Below are 14,126 nucleotides of genomic sequence, written 5' to 3'. Positions count from 1 at the left end.
ACTTTGCAACACTAGCATCAAACAACAGCTGAAGAGACTCGAGAAGAGTCGAAACCGTCGGTCCTGTTGTAGCCACTGTAAAAAGTTGCGGTAATATTTGTCGTTCACGACTCTCTGGCACAATACCTCAAAACAATGATGTCGAAGATTATCACGACATCGCACCACCAATGACGCCAGACGATCGTGCCAGTGACGAAAACTACGACCTTGAAATGTCTGACCTGACAATTTTGTCGAATTATTTAAGAGCATTGGAGCCTTATACAAAATCAGCCTTCGCTGAAAACAAATTTTAAAAAACACTCCGATCAGCTCGTTTTTTTTTTTTTTTTTTTAAAAAAGGGTAGATCCTTTAAACACATGCTTGTGAGAACAAAAATATAATTTGAAGGCACTAATGCGACGCGACCACAAAAAGCACATGGGGAGTCCGTGTAGGCCTGTCTTACTTTATTTTCAGTTCGTAACGATACGGCCTTGACACATTGAACTGCGGTCTACCGAAAACAATTCAAATATGGCGTCGCAAAAACGAAGCGTCGAACGCATATTTTGCTGTTTCATTTGCTAATTTCGCTGCCGTAATCGACTGCCTCGAAAGGTCCTTGCAATTTTAAAGTATAAAATTGTCAGATCTCGGTGACATTTGCACTGTTTATTTGTGTAATATTGTGGAATATGTGTATAAATACCCGGCGCGGACGAGCCATTTTTGACAAAATTATATGGCTGCATTTCCTCCGCGAAGATAGGAAATTGTAAGGTATATAGTGGAATCCCGATCACTTCAGTGAACCCTTCATTTGTTGTTTCTCTTTTCTCAGTCCAACAGTGCAGTTTTACCCCTGTTTTCTGGAACTTTCCGATTTTTCGTAGCAATATTTCTTTCCCGTGTACAGCACGCGGCAAAGATACAGCGGAGGGAGAGATGGGTACCGAGAAAGGGAGCGCAAGGGGTGATGGGTAGGGAGAGGAGACGTCGTCTTCTCCCCCTTCTTCCTTCCCATCATCCCCTGCTCCCCCACCTCGCGCGCATGCTTCTCCCTTTGCCGCCTGCTATATGAAGACGACTGGGGACGAATCAGGAGGTTCTAGATATCGGGAACCCACTGCATATTGGTTCCGATTCAGTCGCCATCCCAACTCTCGAATAAACTTTGGCGGTACAGTCTTCCACATTGAAAATCGGCCAAATGTAGCGCAAAACTAGTAGCATGCATAGCAAGCGAATGAAGAGAGAACTTCAGTATAAATTTTTCTTCCCAACCCTGTATCTTAATGCTTTATTACTAGAGAAAGCGCGCATGTAATTAATACAAGAGATGTTCTGGGAGGAAGAAGATCCCACATTTGTGGAGACCAGAGTTGTTCGTTCTCTCTTGCTGGTGATGATTTTCTCTGTTATGTCAGATTTTCCTCCCTTCTCAAAATGCAGCTCTTTAAAATTCTCATTCCACTCGAGCAGGAGCAGGGGCGGATCCATGGCAGGGGGGGGGGGTGGATTGGGTGGCTAGCCACCCCCCTTGATCCACAAGAATAGTAGATCCACATAAAAAAAATAAGATAAGATAAGATAACTTTATTTATACACGGTTTTTCCATCAGTCAATTAAGTTACTGGACTATCTACCTATCTAACTAATAGGTAAGGTGAAAAAAGTGTTAATGGGAAGCATCAGCGGATGGTGATGCTTGTCTAAATCACAAACTGTTGAACTTTGTACAGTCTAGAAAGGATCCTAACGTGTCATTCGAAATCCCTCCAATTTCAACGACTCAGGTGGTATCCTCTCTTATGAAGATTAGTCCAAGAAAGGCGTCGGGTATCGACAACATCAGTGCCCGATTTTTAAAAATAGCTGCCACAGTGATCGCCCCTTCAGTAGCACGACTGATCAATTACTCATTTCAGGTTGGTGTGTTTCCAAGTCGCTGGAAAACCGCTAAAGTAACGCCACTACACAAGGGAGGGGACCTAGATGATGTATCCAATTTTCGTCCAATCTCGGTTCTACCTGTGTTATCCAAGGTAATAGAACGGCACATCCATGATGCTCTGTATAACTACCTGACAGAAAATAATTTGATCTATCCTCGCCAATCTGGTTTTCGGAAACGCCACAGTACCGAGACTGCCCTGATACGGATTATTGACGAACTGTTGTTTAACCTAGATGATAATAAAGTTTGTGGTTTAGTTCTTGTTGACTATTGTAAAGCATTTGACATGGTTGATCACGCCATTCTTCTCGAAAAGCTGAATGCTTATGGTGTTGATGAGTCGTCGCTGGCGTGTTTCAAGTCCTATCTATCCGATCGGCGTCAACTGGTGTCACTGGCAGGGACAATGTCTGACATAACAACCGTGAGGCATGGAGTCCCCCAAGGCAGCATATTAGGTCCTTTGTTGTTTATTGTCTTCATAAACGACTTGCCCTTGCATGTTAGTTCATCCAATATTGATTTGTATGCGGACGATGCGACAATTACTTCGTACGCAGATTTTCGAAAGATGTCAAACCTGCAGGACTCACTAAATATGGCTGTGTCGGAGGTGGTAAGCTGGGCGTCAGCAAACAGGTTACCGCTTAATGAAAAGAAAACTAAAGTTTTGGTTGTCACAGGAAAGCGTCTTTCGAGCAAGATCGATTATGCACCAGAAGTCTCTATCGGGAGCACGAAGCTAACCAATGTCTGTAGTACTAAATTATTAGGGCTAGAAATTGATCAGGACTTATCTTTTTCGGGGCATGTAGATGGTGTATGCAAAAAACTTTCTCAACGTATTGGTATCCTAAAGAAGATCAGGAGTGTGCTTCCACACAAGCAGAGAATATTGTACTATAATAGTATGATAAAGCCTGTATTTGATTACGTCAATGTCATTTGGACAACATGTAGCAAGGACAATCTTGGCAGGGTTCTAAAGCTACAAAAGAGAGCAGCGCGAGTTATTCTAAACGCCGACAGAACGGCCCCTTCTGTTCCACTGTTTAACCGTCTCAAATGGCTTCCGTTTTATGAAGATGCAAAAGTGACAAGATGTGCAATCGCATATAAAAGGGTTCAAGGTTTCTTGCCGTCATATCTTCAAGAGAGTTAATATCAAGGTTAAATAATAGTATGCATGGTAGACACACGAGATATTCGAACTTCAACTTACTTTGCCCTTCTTTTAAGAGACAAACTGAAGGTGGAAGAACTTTTGCAATTCAAACATGCCAAGCATGGAACAGCCTGCCACTTGAACTAAGAAAAAAACCTTCTTATAACAGTTTTCGAAATAGTTTTTGTAGTTCAATTTTAAGAAAACAACATTTTATTGACCATTTTTTAATTTAAGATCTTATTCCGAATACAGATTGTTTTTTAATTAGTTTTTAATAAGTAGTTTTTTAATTGTTAATTCGTTTCTTATATATTATTGTATATCGTAGGTTTTTTATTGTATATCGTAGGTTTTTTATTGTGTATCTTAGATTTTTTAATACTTGTAAATAGGAGGGCCACGAGTTTGTTAGCTTTATAGCTATTAAGTGCTACCCTCTATAAATAAAGACGTTACTTACTTACTTACTACTTACTAAACTAGGTATTGGGGCCCAGGCAGTCTTGCCTTGTCTGTCAACTATAGTATAGTTATATAGGTCATTCCCATTTCGCAATTACCTTGTGGGCCGTAATTAGGCTTGTAGTACCAGTGGTATTTCGGCATGCAAGTAAAAGTCGATCAGGGCAATACTTAAAGTGTTGTAATTTTTCGATAGGCTAGTTGCTATTTGCTCTTGCAGCAAGTACATACGTTAAGCAAGCAGCCAGTGTACTTTTGCATTTATTTCTTGAAGCAAGTAAGCTTACATATAATTTTTAGACTGTGGAGAAAAGTTGAAATATTGTTAAAATCCGCCCCCTTAGCCAGGCCACTTTGCCAGGGGCTAAAAATTTCCACGCTTGTAGGTGAAAAAAGAAGACCCATATCTGTTCTTTCGTGTTAGTTCGTAAGTTCAACTTCAAATTTCAATCACTGTTCGTAAGAACTAGAGTTTCTGTTCCAAATATAATTCAATGTTAAACTGACAGGGTAGGTTGAGGTAAGAGTAGTTTTGTCAATTACCAAGGAAAAACAGCGGTTTAGTAGCTTTATTGAAAGACGTTTAAAGCTGCTCAGAATCACGGAAATCACGTCTAAGAGGCTTCAGCTTTTTCAAAATTTTCTGGGGGGCATACCCCCCAGCCTCCATAGGGGCATGGAGGATGCGGCCCCATGAACTATGGGCCTTTGGCACAAAATAATTGGGACTCCCACTTTAAAAATCTTGCCTAAAACTCTGATACCCCCCATAAAAAAAATTGGGCTTAAACAAGATACTACAAAAAAGTTTTTGAACAGCCACCCTTTAAAAATTCCTGGATCCGCCCCTGAGGAGTGTAAAGAGATCTGAAGAGACACAACTAAGACGCATGCAAAATGCTCTGGGCTTAACCAGGTGCTCAAATCCCAGTTAGTTGATTTTCAACTTGAATTGCCTTTGTTTTTACATATTTGCTACCACAGTTAAATGGCCTTCTGCAAAATGTGTTTCAATAACAATTCATCAAGTTAAAACGAAGGAAATGGGAACCGCGATGGTGGTTTGGATATGTGATCTTAATTCGATTTATTTATTTGTTTTTTCCGTAGTTTTGGTTTAGCGCTGCGCGTTGTATTTTCAACTTTTTTCTTGGTGTTTTAAAATGGGATGAACCACTCTCGTGTTTGAAAATTGAGCGAGTAAGTAATATGACTAGTGTGTGGGCGTGTATCATAGCCCACATTTTCAAAAGCACTTTTATACTCACCTCGACGTTGTGGTCTAAAGGTCAACGATTTGTGATAGAAAGTGACACGTTTAGTAGTTTCTGGTGTAAGTAGTGTGAAAACGCACGTCTGTGACGCGTACAACGAGCTAGTGGAGCTCCCAGTCAGGCCCTTAATGAGTTGTTAGGCCGGGGGGGGGGGGGGGGGGGACTCTCATATAAAAGAAAAGGGGCGGGATTCTCCTCGACTGAAAACCACCCATAGAAGAACAACCTGGGCATGGATGAAGCTTTCTTTGAACCCTAATAAAAATAAACCAGTTTACATACACACCATGGCGGCGCTTTTTATTTCTTCATATCAGAAGAATAGGCTCCTGTTCATGTAATTATAATCTGCAAAGCCACAGCGAGAAACCGGCAAGTGGTGCTGCATCTGTCATATAGACCTGGATCAGAAAATTATCTAAGATGCAAAATATCTGAAAATATAGACGGGAGACTCATCCTTACGGCGGAAGCGACCAAAAATAAACAAATTTGCTATGTGCAACCCAAAACGAGACTTGGACGTCTAAAAATATTAGCATTCCGTCCATCCTCGTACCCAGGGTCTTCGTTTCCTTTGACCCGCGGTCAGGAAACGAGACTCGAGGTACGAGAATGCATTCCGTCCTGAACTGATTGACGACAAGCATTCCCCCCACCCACCACCGGCCGGGGGTCGATGGCTGATCATCTGAGCGGCGGTGTGACATAGCGTGACAGTAACGCGTGGTGCTAAAACTTTACCAGGTTCTTTGCATCGTTGCTCAACATTTATTCTTTAGTTAACGGTCAGAACGTGATATCGGGCTGGAAAGCTTGCGACTAATCTCATTTACAGATGGCCGCACGTTTGAAGTTTGTCAAATCGAAGTGGAGTAAAAAACGCGGGAGAAACGGGTCGAGTGCGGCGTCAATCGCGCAATCTACAGAAGCTGTGCTGGGGATCAACTCCAGCGAAAGGTGAGCATTTTCTTACTTCAGCGCCTTGCAGTGGTCTATATTTTATAGTTTAAAAAGTTTCTTATTTCGTATTTGGCCTGGTCCGTCAGTTCTGGTTCAGTGTTTGCTGCAAATCACGCGACGCGATCAACGAAGTTGAACGACCAAATATACGTGCGTGAGGTGAAGTCCGTACACTGTCGGGGTAACTTGATGATATTGGAAAAAAATTGTCAAATTTTGGAAGTTGTGATTTTTTAACACTTCGAATATTGTATTGCACGTCACTAAAGTGAATTGTTTGTGGAAACAAGGCTCTGAAAAAACACAGCTGTCTGCATCATTTGCATCTTATTAAAACATTCCAGGTTAAAAGATCAACCTACATGTAGCTGCCAAACGCTCATTGCAATGCAAATTAATTAGAGCCATCAAAAAAAATAAATTAAGCTTACATGTATTAACGGGCCTGTCGTATTTATCGGTTTGTTATTCCAAAAAAGAATAACATGCGACTTTAAAAGACTTGTTGGAACCAAAGAAAGTTAAAATGTCTTCCGAAGACGCGGGCAAAACCCAACAACAACGAGAGCGTCTGCGAAAATCACGGAAGCTCGGTCTCTGCCAAAAACTATCTGCACAGTATCGAGCTTGCTACTTGGATGGGCAAACACCGTATGAACGGTAAGACATACGAAAATCTTGGATAATCTTTATTCTTAACCTTTGTAATAGGGTTAGAGGATGGATGAAGTTATAAAGCACCACATGATATAAATTTAGGCATGGTTAAATTTCTTTTTCATGTAAGCGTACATGCATGTGTAAAATCGTTCGTAGCACGCATTGATCACGAAACTTATCAAGTTAATGTTAACAAAGCTTCAAACTTGACGCTTAAATTTCAGTTTTGATATCCATTTCGTGTATACAGTGTATGTAAGCTTAGAAGCAAGGGATTTGGTTTTAATTATAGTTATTGTGATTTATTTAGGCATAGAATTGAAAAGTGGAAGTTGTTATTAAATTTTCCGCTTTTATTTTCCTGTGTGTATATGGTATTGGTTGAATTGGCCACTTTTGTTTTCTTTATTGTTTTGTTGCTTTTTAAAATCATTACATCTATTGCAGACTATATGTTACAAGTATTTATTTAGTTTTTTGGGTCCACACAATTATGTGGTATTATAATAACAATATTTAAATTTAAAACAATACATGGTTTTCTTTTACATGAATTATTTTTTTGTAGTTTTAATAAAAATGTCCCCACCTTTAATTGGGTGGGCTACAAAAATTATATGATGGCTGAGGGGGGAAAACACCCTCCAAGATTTGCATTATTATTCATATCATGAGCAGACTTTGCCCCACTCAGCCAACATCACTGCCAAAGTGCTGGTAGGGGAGGGTGCAGTTAAACATTAAGCCCTGGCCAAACGGTAACGCAAGTGGACGCAAGTAGTCGCAAGTTAAACTTGCGTACAAACTTGCGTTGGGTGGCCAAACGGACTCGCAAGTGCATGCAAGTAGTCAAGCAAGTAGTTAAATGCTACTGCAGATGCTGCAATTCAGTATTGGCAGTATAAGGCAGCAAAACTTGCGTTCACTTGCAGTGGGTGGCCAAACGGTGAAAAACTTGCGTTGACTTTTGTGCAAATTTGATTTTGACCAAACTGAATGCAAGTCATCGCAAGTCAACGCAAGTGCTCACAAGTCCAGGCCAAACAGAGATGCAAGTGGACGCAAGTTGAAAACTTGCATTCACTTGCGTCTCTGTTTGGCCAGGCCTTTATTTTTTTGACCATATTAGTCATATTAGAGCCAAAATCATCAATCTAACTGCATTTTCTTTCACCTTCACTATTTGTAAGATCTCAGAACTATGATGACAGCTACTTTGAGAAGTTTAATTCATTGGCCCGAAGTGAAAAGCAGAAAGAAACCCAAAAAATTGAGGTAAGGAGATATTAAGAAATGTACAATCAAAATCAGCAAGGGTCATGCAAGCTGGGCTTTGACAAAACTCTGACCCCCTACTGACCACCCTAAAAATCACCATGAAAAAGGAAATTAGACACTGCACTTTTTGAGTACCTTTGGGCAAATTTTACCCCTTCAATATTACCCCCCTCCCCCCGCATCACATCAAGTGGGTTGGGGAGTGGTTCACAAGCTGCACCGGATTTAAAGTGGAAAATTATTAAATGGGCATGTTAGTTTTAGAATTTAAATTTCACACAACTGTCTCAAGGACTTTTGTTGCTTATTGTCTGAAAGGGGAATCTAGCTTTTTGCAATAAATAAGATTATTATGACATTCAAGTTTGATCTTTTCAGTTTGTGTTTTTCATATTTCTCTCTGTTAATAGTCCCTTTTGCTATGGCTGAGAGAAACTTAAATCCTTGGCTATGCTGAAATGTTGCACTGTTCTGAACAAAATGTGTCTTGGGTTGGCGCCTGCTAATGCCACATTATTTTTTAGACATTAAATTCACCTATCTCCTTCCTAAATTTTTGCATTTCTAACTTCTTTTCCCGGGAACACAGTGTTTGGTGAGGTCCAATAGCTTTCCCCTGCTCTTAGCAGCTTTAAAATGCGACATAAAAACCCTGAGATATTTATGGTTGGCACTTAATCCTCTTAATTTCTTTGCGAAGTAGACTTAAGGTTACTGGAGACCTTCAGGGGCCAAATTTTGCGAAACATTTTTTCTTTGCTTGTTCTAAACCTAAAACACTACTAAATACTGGTTGTCCTTACTTTCCACATATCTAGCTGCTAGTACTCCAAATATCCGGGCCAAATTTACGGTTCGGAACCATGTTCAAATCATTTGACCGTGATCTGATTGCGAAATAATGTTTTTAGTGAATTTCAATGGACTATTTTGGTGAGGAGTCTCTGGGGACGCAAGCTTGTGTTTCAATTGGTCAGCGGCATGCCCCCGTTGACAAACACTTTGATGAGGTGTGAAAAGCTTGCAAATCTTTAGGAGAGAAAAACTCGGGCTTTATTTTTGCAAGGATTCCACTGCTTCAAGCGAATTACCGATAATAGGGTACATAGATTTGACGGATTTTAACGAAACTTGGCCAAAATGTTCCTTGGTTATTAATGCGCCAAAGTGTGTGAGGCTTAAATTTTAATATTTCAAATATTTCCCATTTTACGCCTTCTTACGGGACGAAGATCAGCAAATATTCTAATCGCCGAGTTTACAATAGATTTTCTCAGCAACCAATTCCTGATTCCCTCTATAGCACGCGCCTGCAGGGAATCACGGTAGTTGTATTCATCAAACCATGCGCGAGACTTAGCAACGATGCACGTTTGTGAGTCTCGCGCATGATTTGATCAATACAACTACCGTGATTCCCTGCCGGCGCACACTATAGAGGGAATCGGCTATTGGAATATCCAAAAAGCCTCACACACTTTTGTAGTCCATTAAGCCTTGTATTAAGCCTTTCGTAGCACCATCAAGCCTTAGCTTGCAGAACGAAGCGTTCTCAGGACTTCGTCACTTTTTGATATAACCTCGAACTAGCATGTTTATAATAGAACTTTTTATTGTATATATATTGTAATTAATTGTTTATATTTATACCTTAGCTTGTTTTTTTACTTTGTAATTCAGTTATACTGCAATGAGTGTGTATTAAACATTATTATTATTATTATATTACCTGCTGATTGACACTGTCCAGTTTGTTTGGTCGTACATGTGAACACGAAAGCAGGTAATTCAATTTAGCAAACATCGTCAGTGTTGCGGTTTAAGGCTTGCGCAAGCTTACCATTAGACTAAATCTTTAAAATAATTATTTCTTTAGATTCTGTATTCTATTAGCTTTACAGTGATATATACTTTTCTAAGGTTTTGTTGAAAGAAACACGCGTATAAACGATTTTCTTGAAGACACTCCTGAAGGTCTACAGTAATCTTAAGCACATTGTGACAAGTTGCGTGACTTTTTATGTGATATCTAACCACATGAGTTTCTGTTATTATTGATGATTCAGACAATCAAATGTATTCATGCATCATTGCATAACCGGTGCTCTCAGATTACAGCCACGTCGCAGAACGTTGCGAGACTCAACGCAATCGGCGTGTTTGATTCTAATAAATCCTCTCTTAAATACTGAAATGCTGTTTTTTTACATGGTGGCAGCGGTGACCGGATTCACGCTCAATCGAAGAAATGGCATCAGGATTTAGCTTGCCGCCGCCAACACCACTGGAAATTCATGATCAAAACGCTGCAGAGAAGTGGAAAAAGTTTAATTTGGCGTGGAACAGCTATTCGCTAGCCACGGAGTTAAACAAGAAGTCGGAAACGGTCTAAGTGGCTACTCTCCTTACAGTCATAGGAGAAGAGGCTTGCAATGTTTATTCTACATTTACAGACTGGGCCGAATTGCCCCAGTTCTACAAAAGTTTGCCGAATATTGCCAGCCTCGTAAAAACGTCCCATTCGAGCGCTACCGATTTAATCGCCGGACACAAGAAGTTGGAGAAAGCTATGACCAGTACAAGACTGCACTCCGTAAGCTAGCAGAGGGATGTGACTTCGACACAATAACCCCCGACGAAATACTCAGAGATCGCTTGATTTTCGGCATACGCGATACGAAAGTGAGAGAGCGGCTGCTTAGAGAATTCAAACTCGACCTGGCGAGAACAGATGAGATATGATTAGATGCTCTAGAGGCCCAAGGTGTCATTGCCCAAGTGACCACGCCCACCAAATGGATAAGCTCCATGGTCGCCGTTCCAAAGAAAAATGGAAAGCTGCGGATATGTCTTGACCCTAAAGACCTAAATCGTGCCATACAAAGAGAGAATTACCAACTCCCAACAGTAGAAGACATCGCAACACGCCTTCGTGGAGCAAAGGTCTTCACGGTCATGGATGTAAGGAATGGTTTCTGGCATGTAAGCTTAGACGAAGAATCATCATATCTGACGACCTTTCAAACACCTTTTGGCCGCTATCGCTGGAAGCGCATGGCATTTGGCATCTCATCAGCTTCAGAAGTGTTTCAAAGGAAAATGCACGAGCTCATTGAAGGTTTGGCTGGGGTTGAAGTAGTGGCCGATGATTTTATTGCAGTTGGATATGGCAGTGCATTTGAGGAAGCGACACGAGACCATGACAAAACTCTCCTTGAGTTCCTCAAGCAATGCGAAGCAAAGAATGTTCGCCTAAACCCAGAGAAGTTGAAGTTGCGACAGTCGCAAGTGCTGTTCATTGGACACATGGCAACCGATCAGGGACTGGAAGTAGACCCTGCCAAAGTTCGAGCTATTGTCCAGATGCCACCCCCAACAGACAAGCTTGGTGTTCAACGACTTCTGGGACTGGCCCAGTACCTCGCCAAGTTCCTTCCACACCTATCGGACGCCACCAAGCCGTTAAGAGACTTAACGCAGTCTAATGTAGTGTTTGCCTGGAATGACGCGCAACAGACTGCGTTCGAGAAACTGAAAGAAATTGTGACGCGCACCCCAGTCCTACGTTATTACAATCTTAAGGAAGAGGTCACATTACAGTGTGATGCGTCTCAGTCTGGGCTTGGTGCAACGCTATTTATGCAGAATGGACAGCCCGTCGCGTACGCCTCATGAGCACTGACACCAGCCGAGACACGTTATGCTCAAATCGAAAAGGAACTGCTCGCGATTGTCTTCGCTTGCGATCGTTTTGATGCTTATGTCTATGGCAGAGACCTGGTAAACGTAGAGACAGACCATAAACTGTTGGAGCCGATCTTCATTAAGCCACTGGCCGCAGCCAGCCCCAAAGCGTCTGCAGCATATGTTGTTGCGCCTGCAGAAATACAACTTACAAGTCAAGTACAAGAAGGGGAAAGAAATGCTTCTGGCAGATACACTGAGTCGCGCCTACCTACCAGAGGTGAATGCTACCGAGTTTTCAAGAGAGTTAGAAGACATAGATCACCGTGTCTGGCTCCCGGTGACTGGTGACCGTTGGCAACAGCTGAAGAATGCAGCAGCGGATGACCCAGTACAGCAGAAGCTACGGGACATCATCAGAAGTGGATGGCCAGAAAACAGAGCACAGGCTCCCGAATGTGTGCGCCCCTACTTTGACGTGCGTGGTGAATTAACCATCCAGGATGAACTTGTCTTTAAAGGTCAGCAGATTGTCATTCCTGCAGTTCTGAGGAAGGAACTTATGGAGCAGACACACGCGACTCACATTGGCATTGATAACGGATATCAAGGAGTACATCTCCAAGTGTGACATCTGTCTGACTCATCGCGCTGGCCAGGGGAAAGAACCTATACTGCAGCACGAGTTCGTCGCACGACCCTGGGCTAAAGTCGCTGCTGACCTCTGTGAGATTGACAACAGAGTATTATTAGTTGTCAGTGACTACTACAGTAACTTTATTGAGGTAGCTCGCCTGAGCAACCTCACCTCTCGGGCCATAATCAGGGAGCTGAAAGCAATATTTGCAAGATTTGGTGTACCCGACACCTTAGTCACGGACAATGGTCCGTAGTTCTCCTCTGCCGAGTTCACAGTTTTCGCAAAGACATGGTCGTTTGAACACAAGACGTCGTCGCCAACCTATCCCCAATCAAATGGAAAGGCAGAGAAAGCAGTCCAGACTGTCAAGAATCTGTTTAGAAAGTGCAAGGCATCCGCAACATCGGAATTTCAAGCATTGTTGGACTGGCGCAACACGCGCACAGCTGGAATTGGAACCAGCCCTGCCCAACGTTTGATGGATCGCCGCTGTAAGACACTGCTTCCAGTAGCAGGCTCCCTATTGCAGCCCAACTTTCCCACAGAAGAAGATAGGCGCAAACTGCTAGGTACAAAGCAGCGGCAACTGTTCTACTAAAACAAGCAAGCTAAACCTTTGGAGCCAATCAGTATCGGCGACACGGTACGCATGAAACTACCTGGTGAGAAAACGTGGAGTCCTGGAACATGCACAGCAACAGCAGGACCCAGGAGCTTCAGGGTTCAAGTAGGGAACGCAGTTTACAGGAGAAATCGAAGGCAGCTGATGAAAACAGGCAAGCCGAACGAGGCTACATGTACCTTGCCAGAGGACGTGTGTTTCCTGGACAACCTGACACCGATAAGGGACGAAGCCGAAACTACTGCCTCACCTGAGAACTACCCTGCATCAGTACCAAGTGAAGCCGTTGGCCCGCGGAGGTCACAGCGACAAACGAAGCCTCCTGGGTGGCTCAAAGACTTTATCACTCCATAAGGAGAAAGTTTTGTTTGAGACTCATATAGGAGTGTGTCCTCAGTTAACTTTTTTTTTAAATTAGAGAATTAATAGGGAAGATGTGACAAGTTGCGTGACTTAATTGTTATGTGATATCTAACCACATGAGTTTCTGTTATTATTGATAATTCAGACAATCAAAATGTATTCATGCGTCATTGCACAACTGGTGCTCTCAGATTACAGCGACGTTGCAGAACGTTCCGAGACTCGACGCAATTGGCGTGTTTGATTCTAATAAATCCTCTCTTAAATACTGAAATGCTGTTTCTTACACACATCTTTCAGCACAAATTTTAGCATTGAAAACCATTTTGCCTTTCTTCGTGTAGATTTGTGACATCATAAAAAAAAATTAATATAAGCATGATATTTAAGCGTTAATTAATTTTACGTAATGCAGCACAGCACCAATGTGATCACCTGATTTCAAAGAATAATTTAATATATGTTTGTGTCCATGTTTTGCAGTTTTTTATTTTCAAGAAATTCCCAAAATTTTACCTTCAGACAAAGAGTACCAAAAATTTGAGACACTCAGTTGCTGTTTCATGCATGCGTGTTGCTCTAGTTAGAGTTTGATTACATTTATTGTATCTGACCAGTGTTTCTTCCTTCGTTGTTTTCATCGCTTAATGTCTTTAATAGGTACCGGTGCAAATATCATCCTTGATCATGTTCGAACTTATTTCATGCTCATTTATTCGTGAACATAACCTGTACTTGTGACGAAAGTGGAAATGTCTCAGACCTCTGCAATGCTCATCCGCCATTTTGGAACTTTCACTTAACCTAATAATTTATTTTTAATTTATGTTTTCAGGGAGGTCCTGAGATAAAAAATAATGGCATAAAGAAAAAAAAGAAGTAAAAATCGAAATTATTACAAAGTTGATTAAAAAACCGTAAAAGCTAAGAACGATATGACTAAAAATATATAAAATTGAAATTCGCAGTAAAATTAATAAAAATACAATTGATCATTAAGGTTAAAAACTACTTATACTTATTATTTACATTAATGTTTTGTTTAGTGGTTCCCACCTCTTTTTTCTA

The 14,126-nt window shown here is 41.4% G+C and overlaps 1 protein-coding gene and 1 pseudogene across 2 annotated transcripts in view; both read left to right on the top strand.

The window, feature by feature from the left end:
* The first annotated feature begins 5,581 nt into the window (after positions 1–5,581).
* The window catches only part of LOC144632675 (BAI1-associated protein 3-like), a 52,359-nt gene continuing 43,814 nt past the window's right edge, over positions 5,582–14,126 (top strand). The window contains exons 1-2 of one of the 2 annotated variants that reach the window (XM_078491365.1): positions 5,582–5,808; positions 7,662–7,746. In XM_078491365.1, the coding sequence (XP_078347491.1) occupies positions 5,687–5,808; positions 7,662–7,746 (207 nt within the window). In that variant the 5' untranslated portion in view covers positions 5,582–5,686. Of the gene's footprint in view, positions 5,809–6,189; positions 6,472–7,661; positions 7,747–14,126 lie in introns of those variants that run through there. The other variant, XM_078491364.1, reaches the window with a different exon arrangement.
* LOC144632116 (uncharacterized) lies at positions 12,316–13,049 on the top strand (annotated as a pseudogene).

The sequence above is a fragment of the Oculina patagonica genome, chromosome 12 (assembly GCF_052425735.1).
Source record: "Oculina patagonica isolate OP01 chromosome 12, crgOcupat, whole genome shotgun sequence".
Taxonomy (NCBI): Eukaryota; Metazoa; Cnidaria; class Anthozoa; order Scleractinia; family Oculinidae; genus Oculina; species Oculina patagonica.
This window is presented reverse-complemented; position numbering and strand designations above follow the sequence as displayed.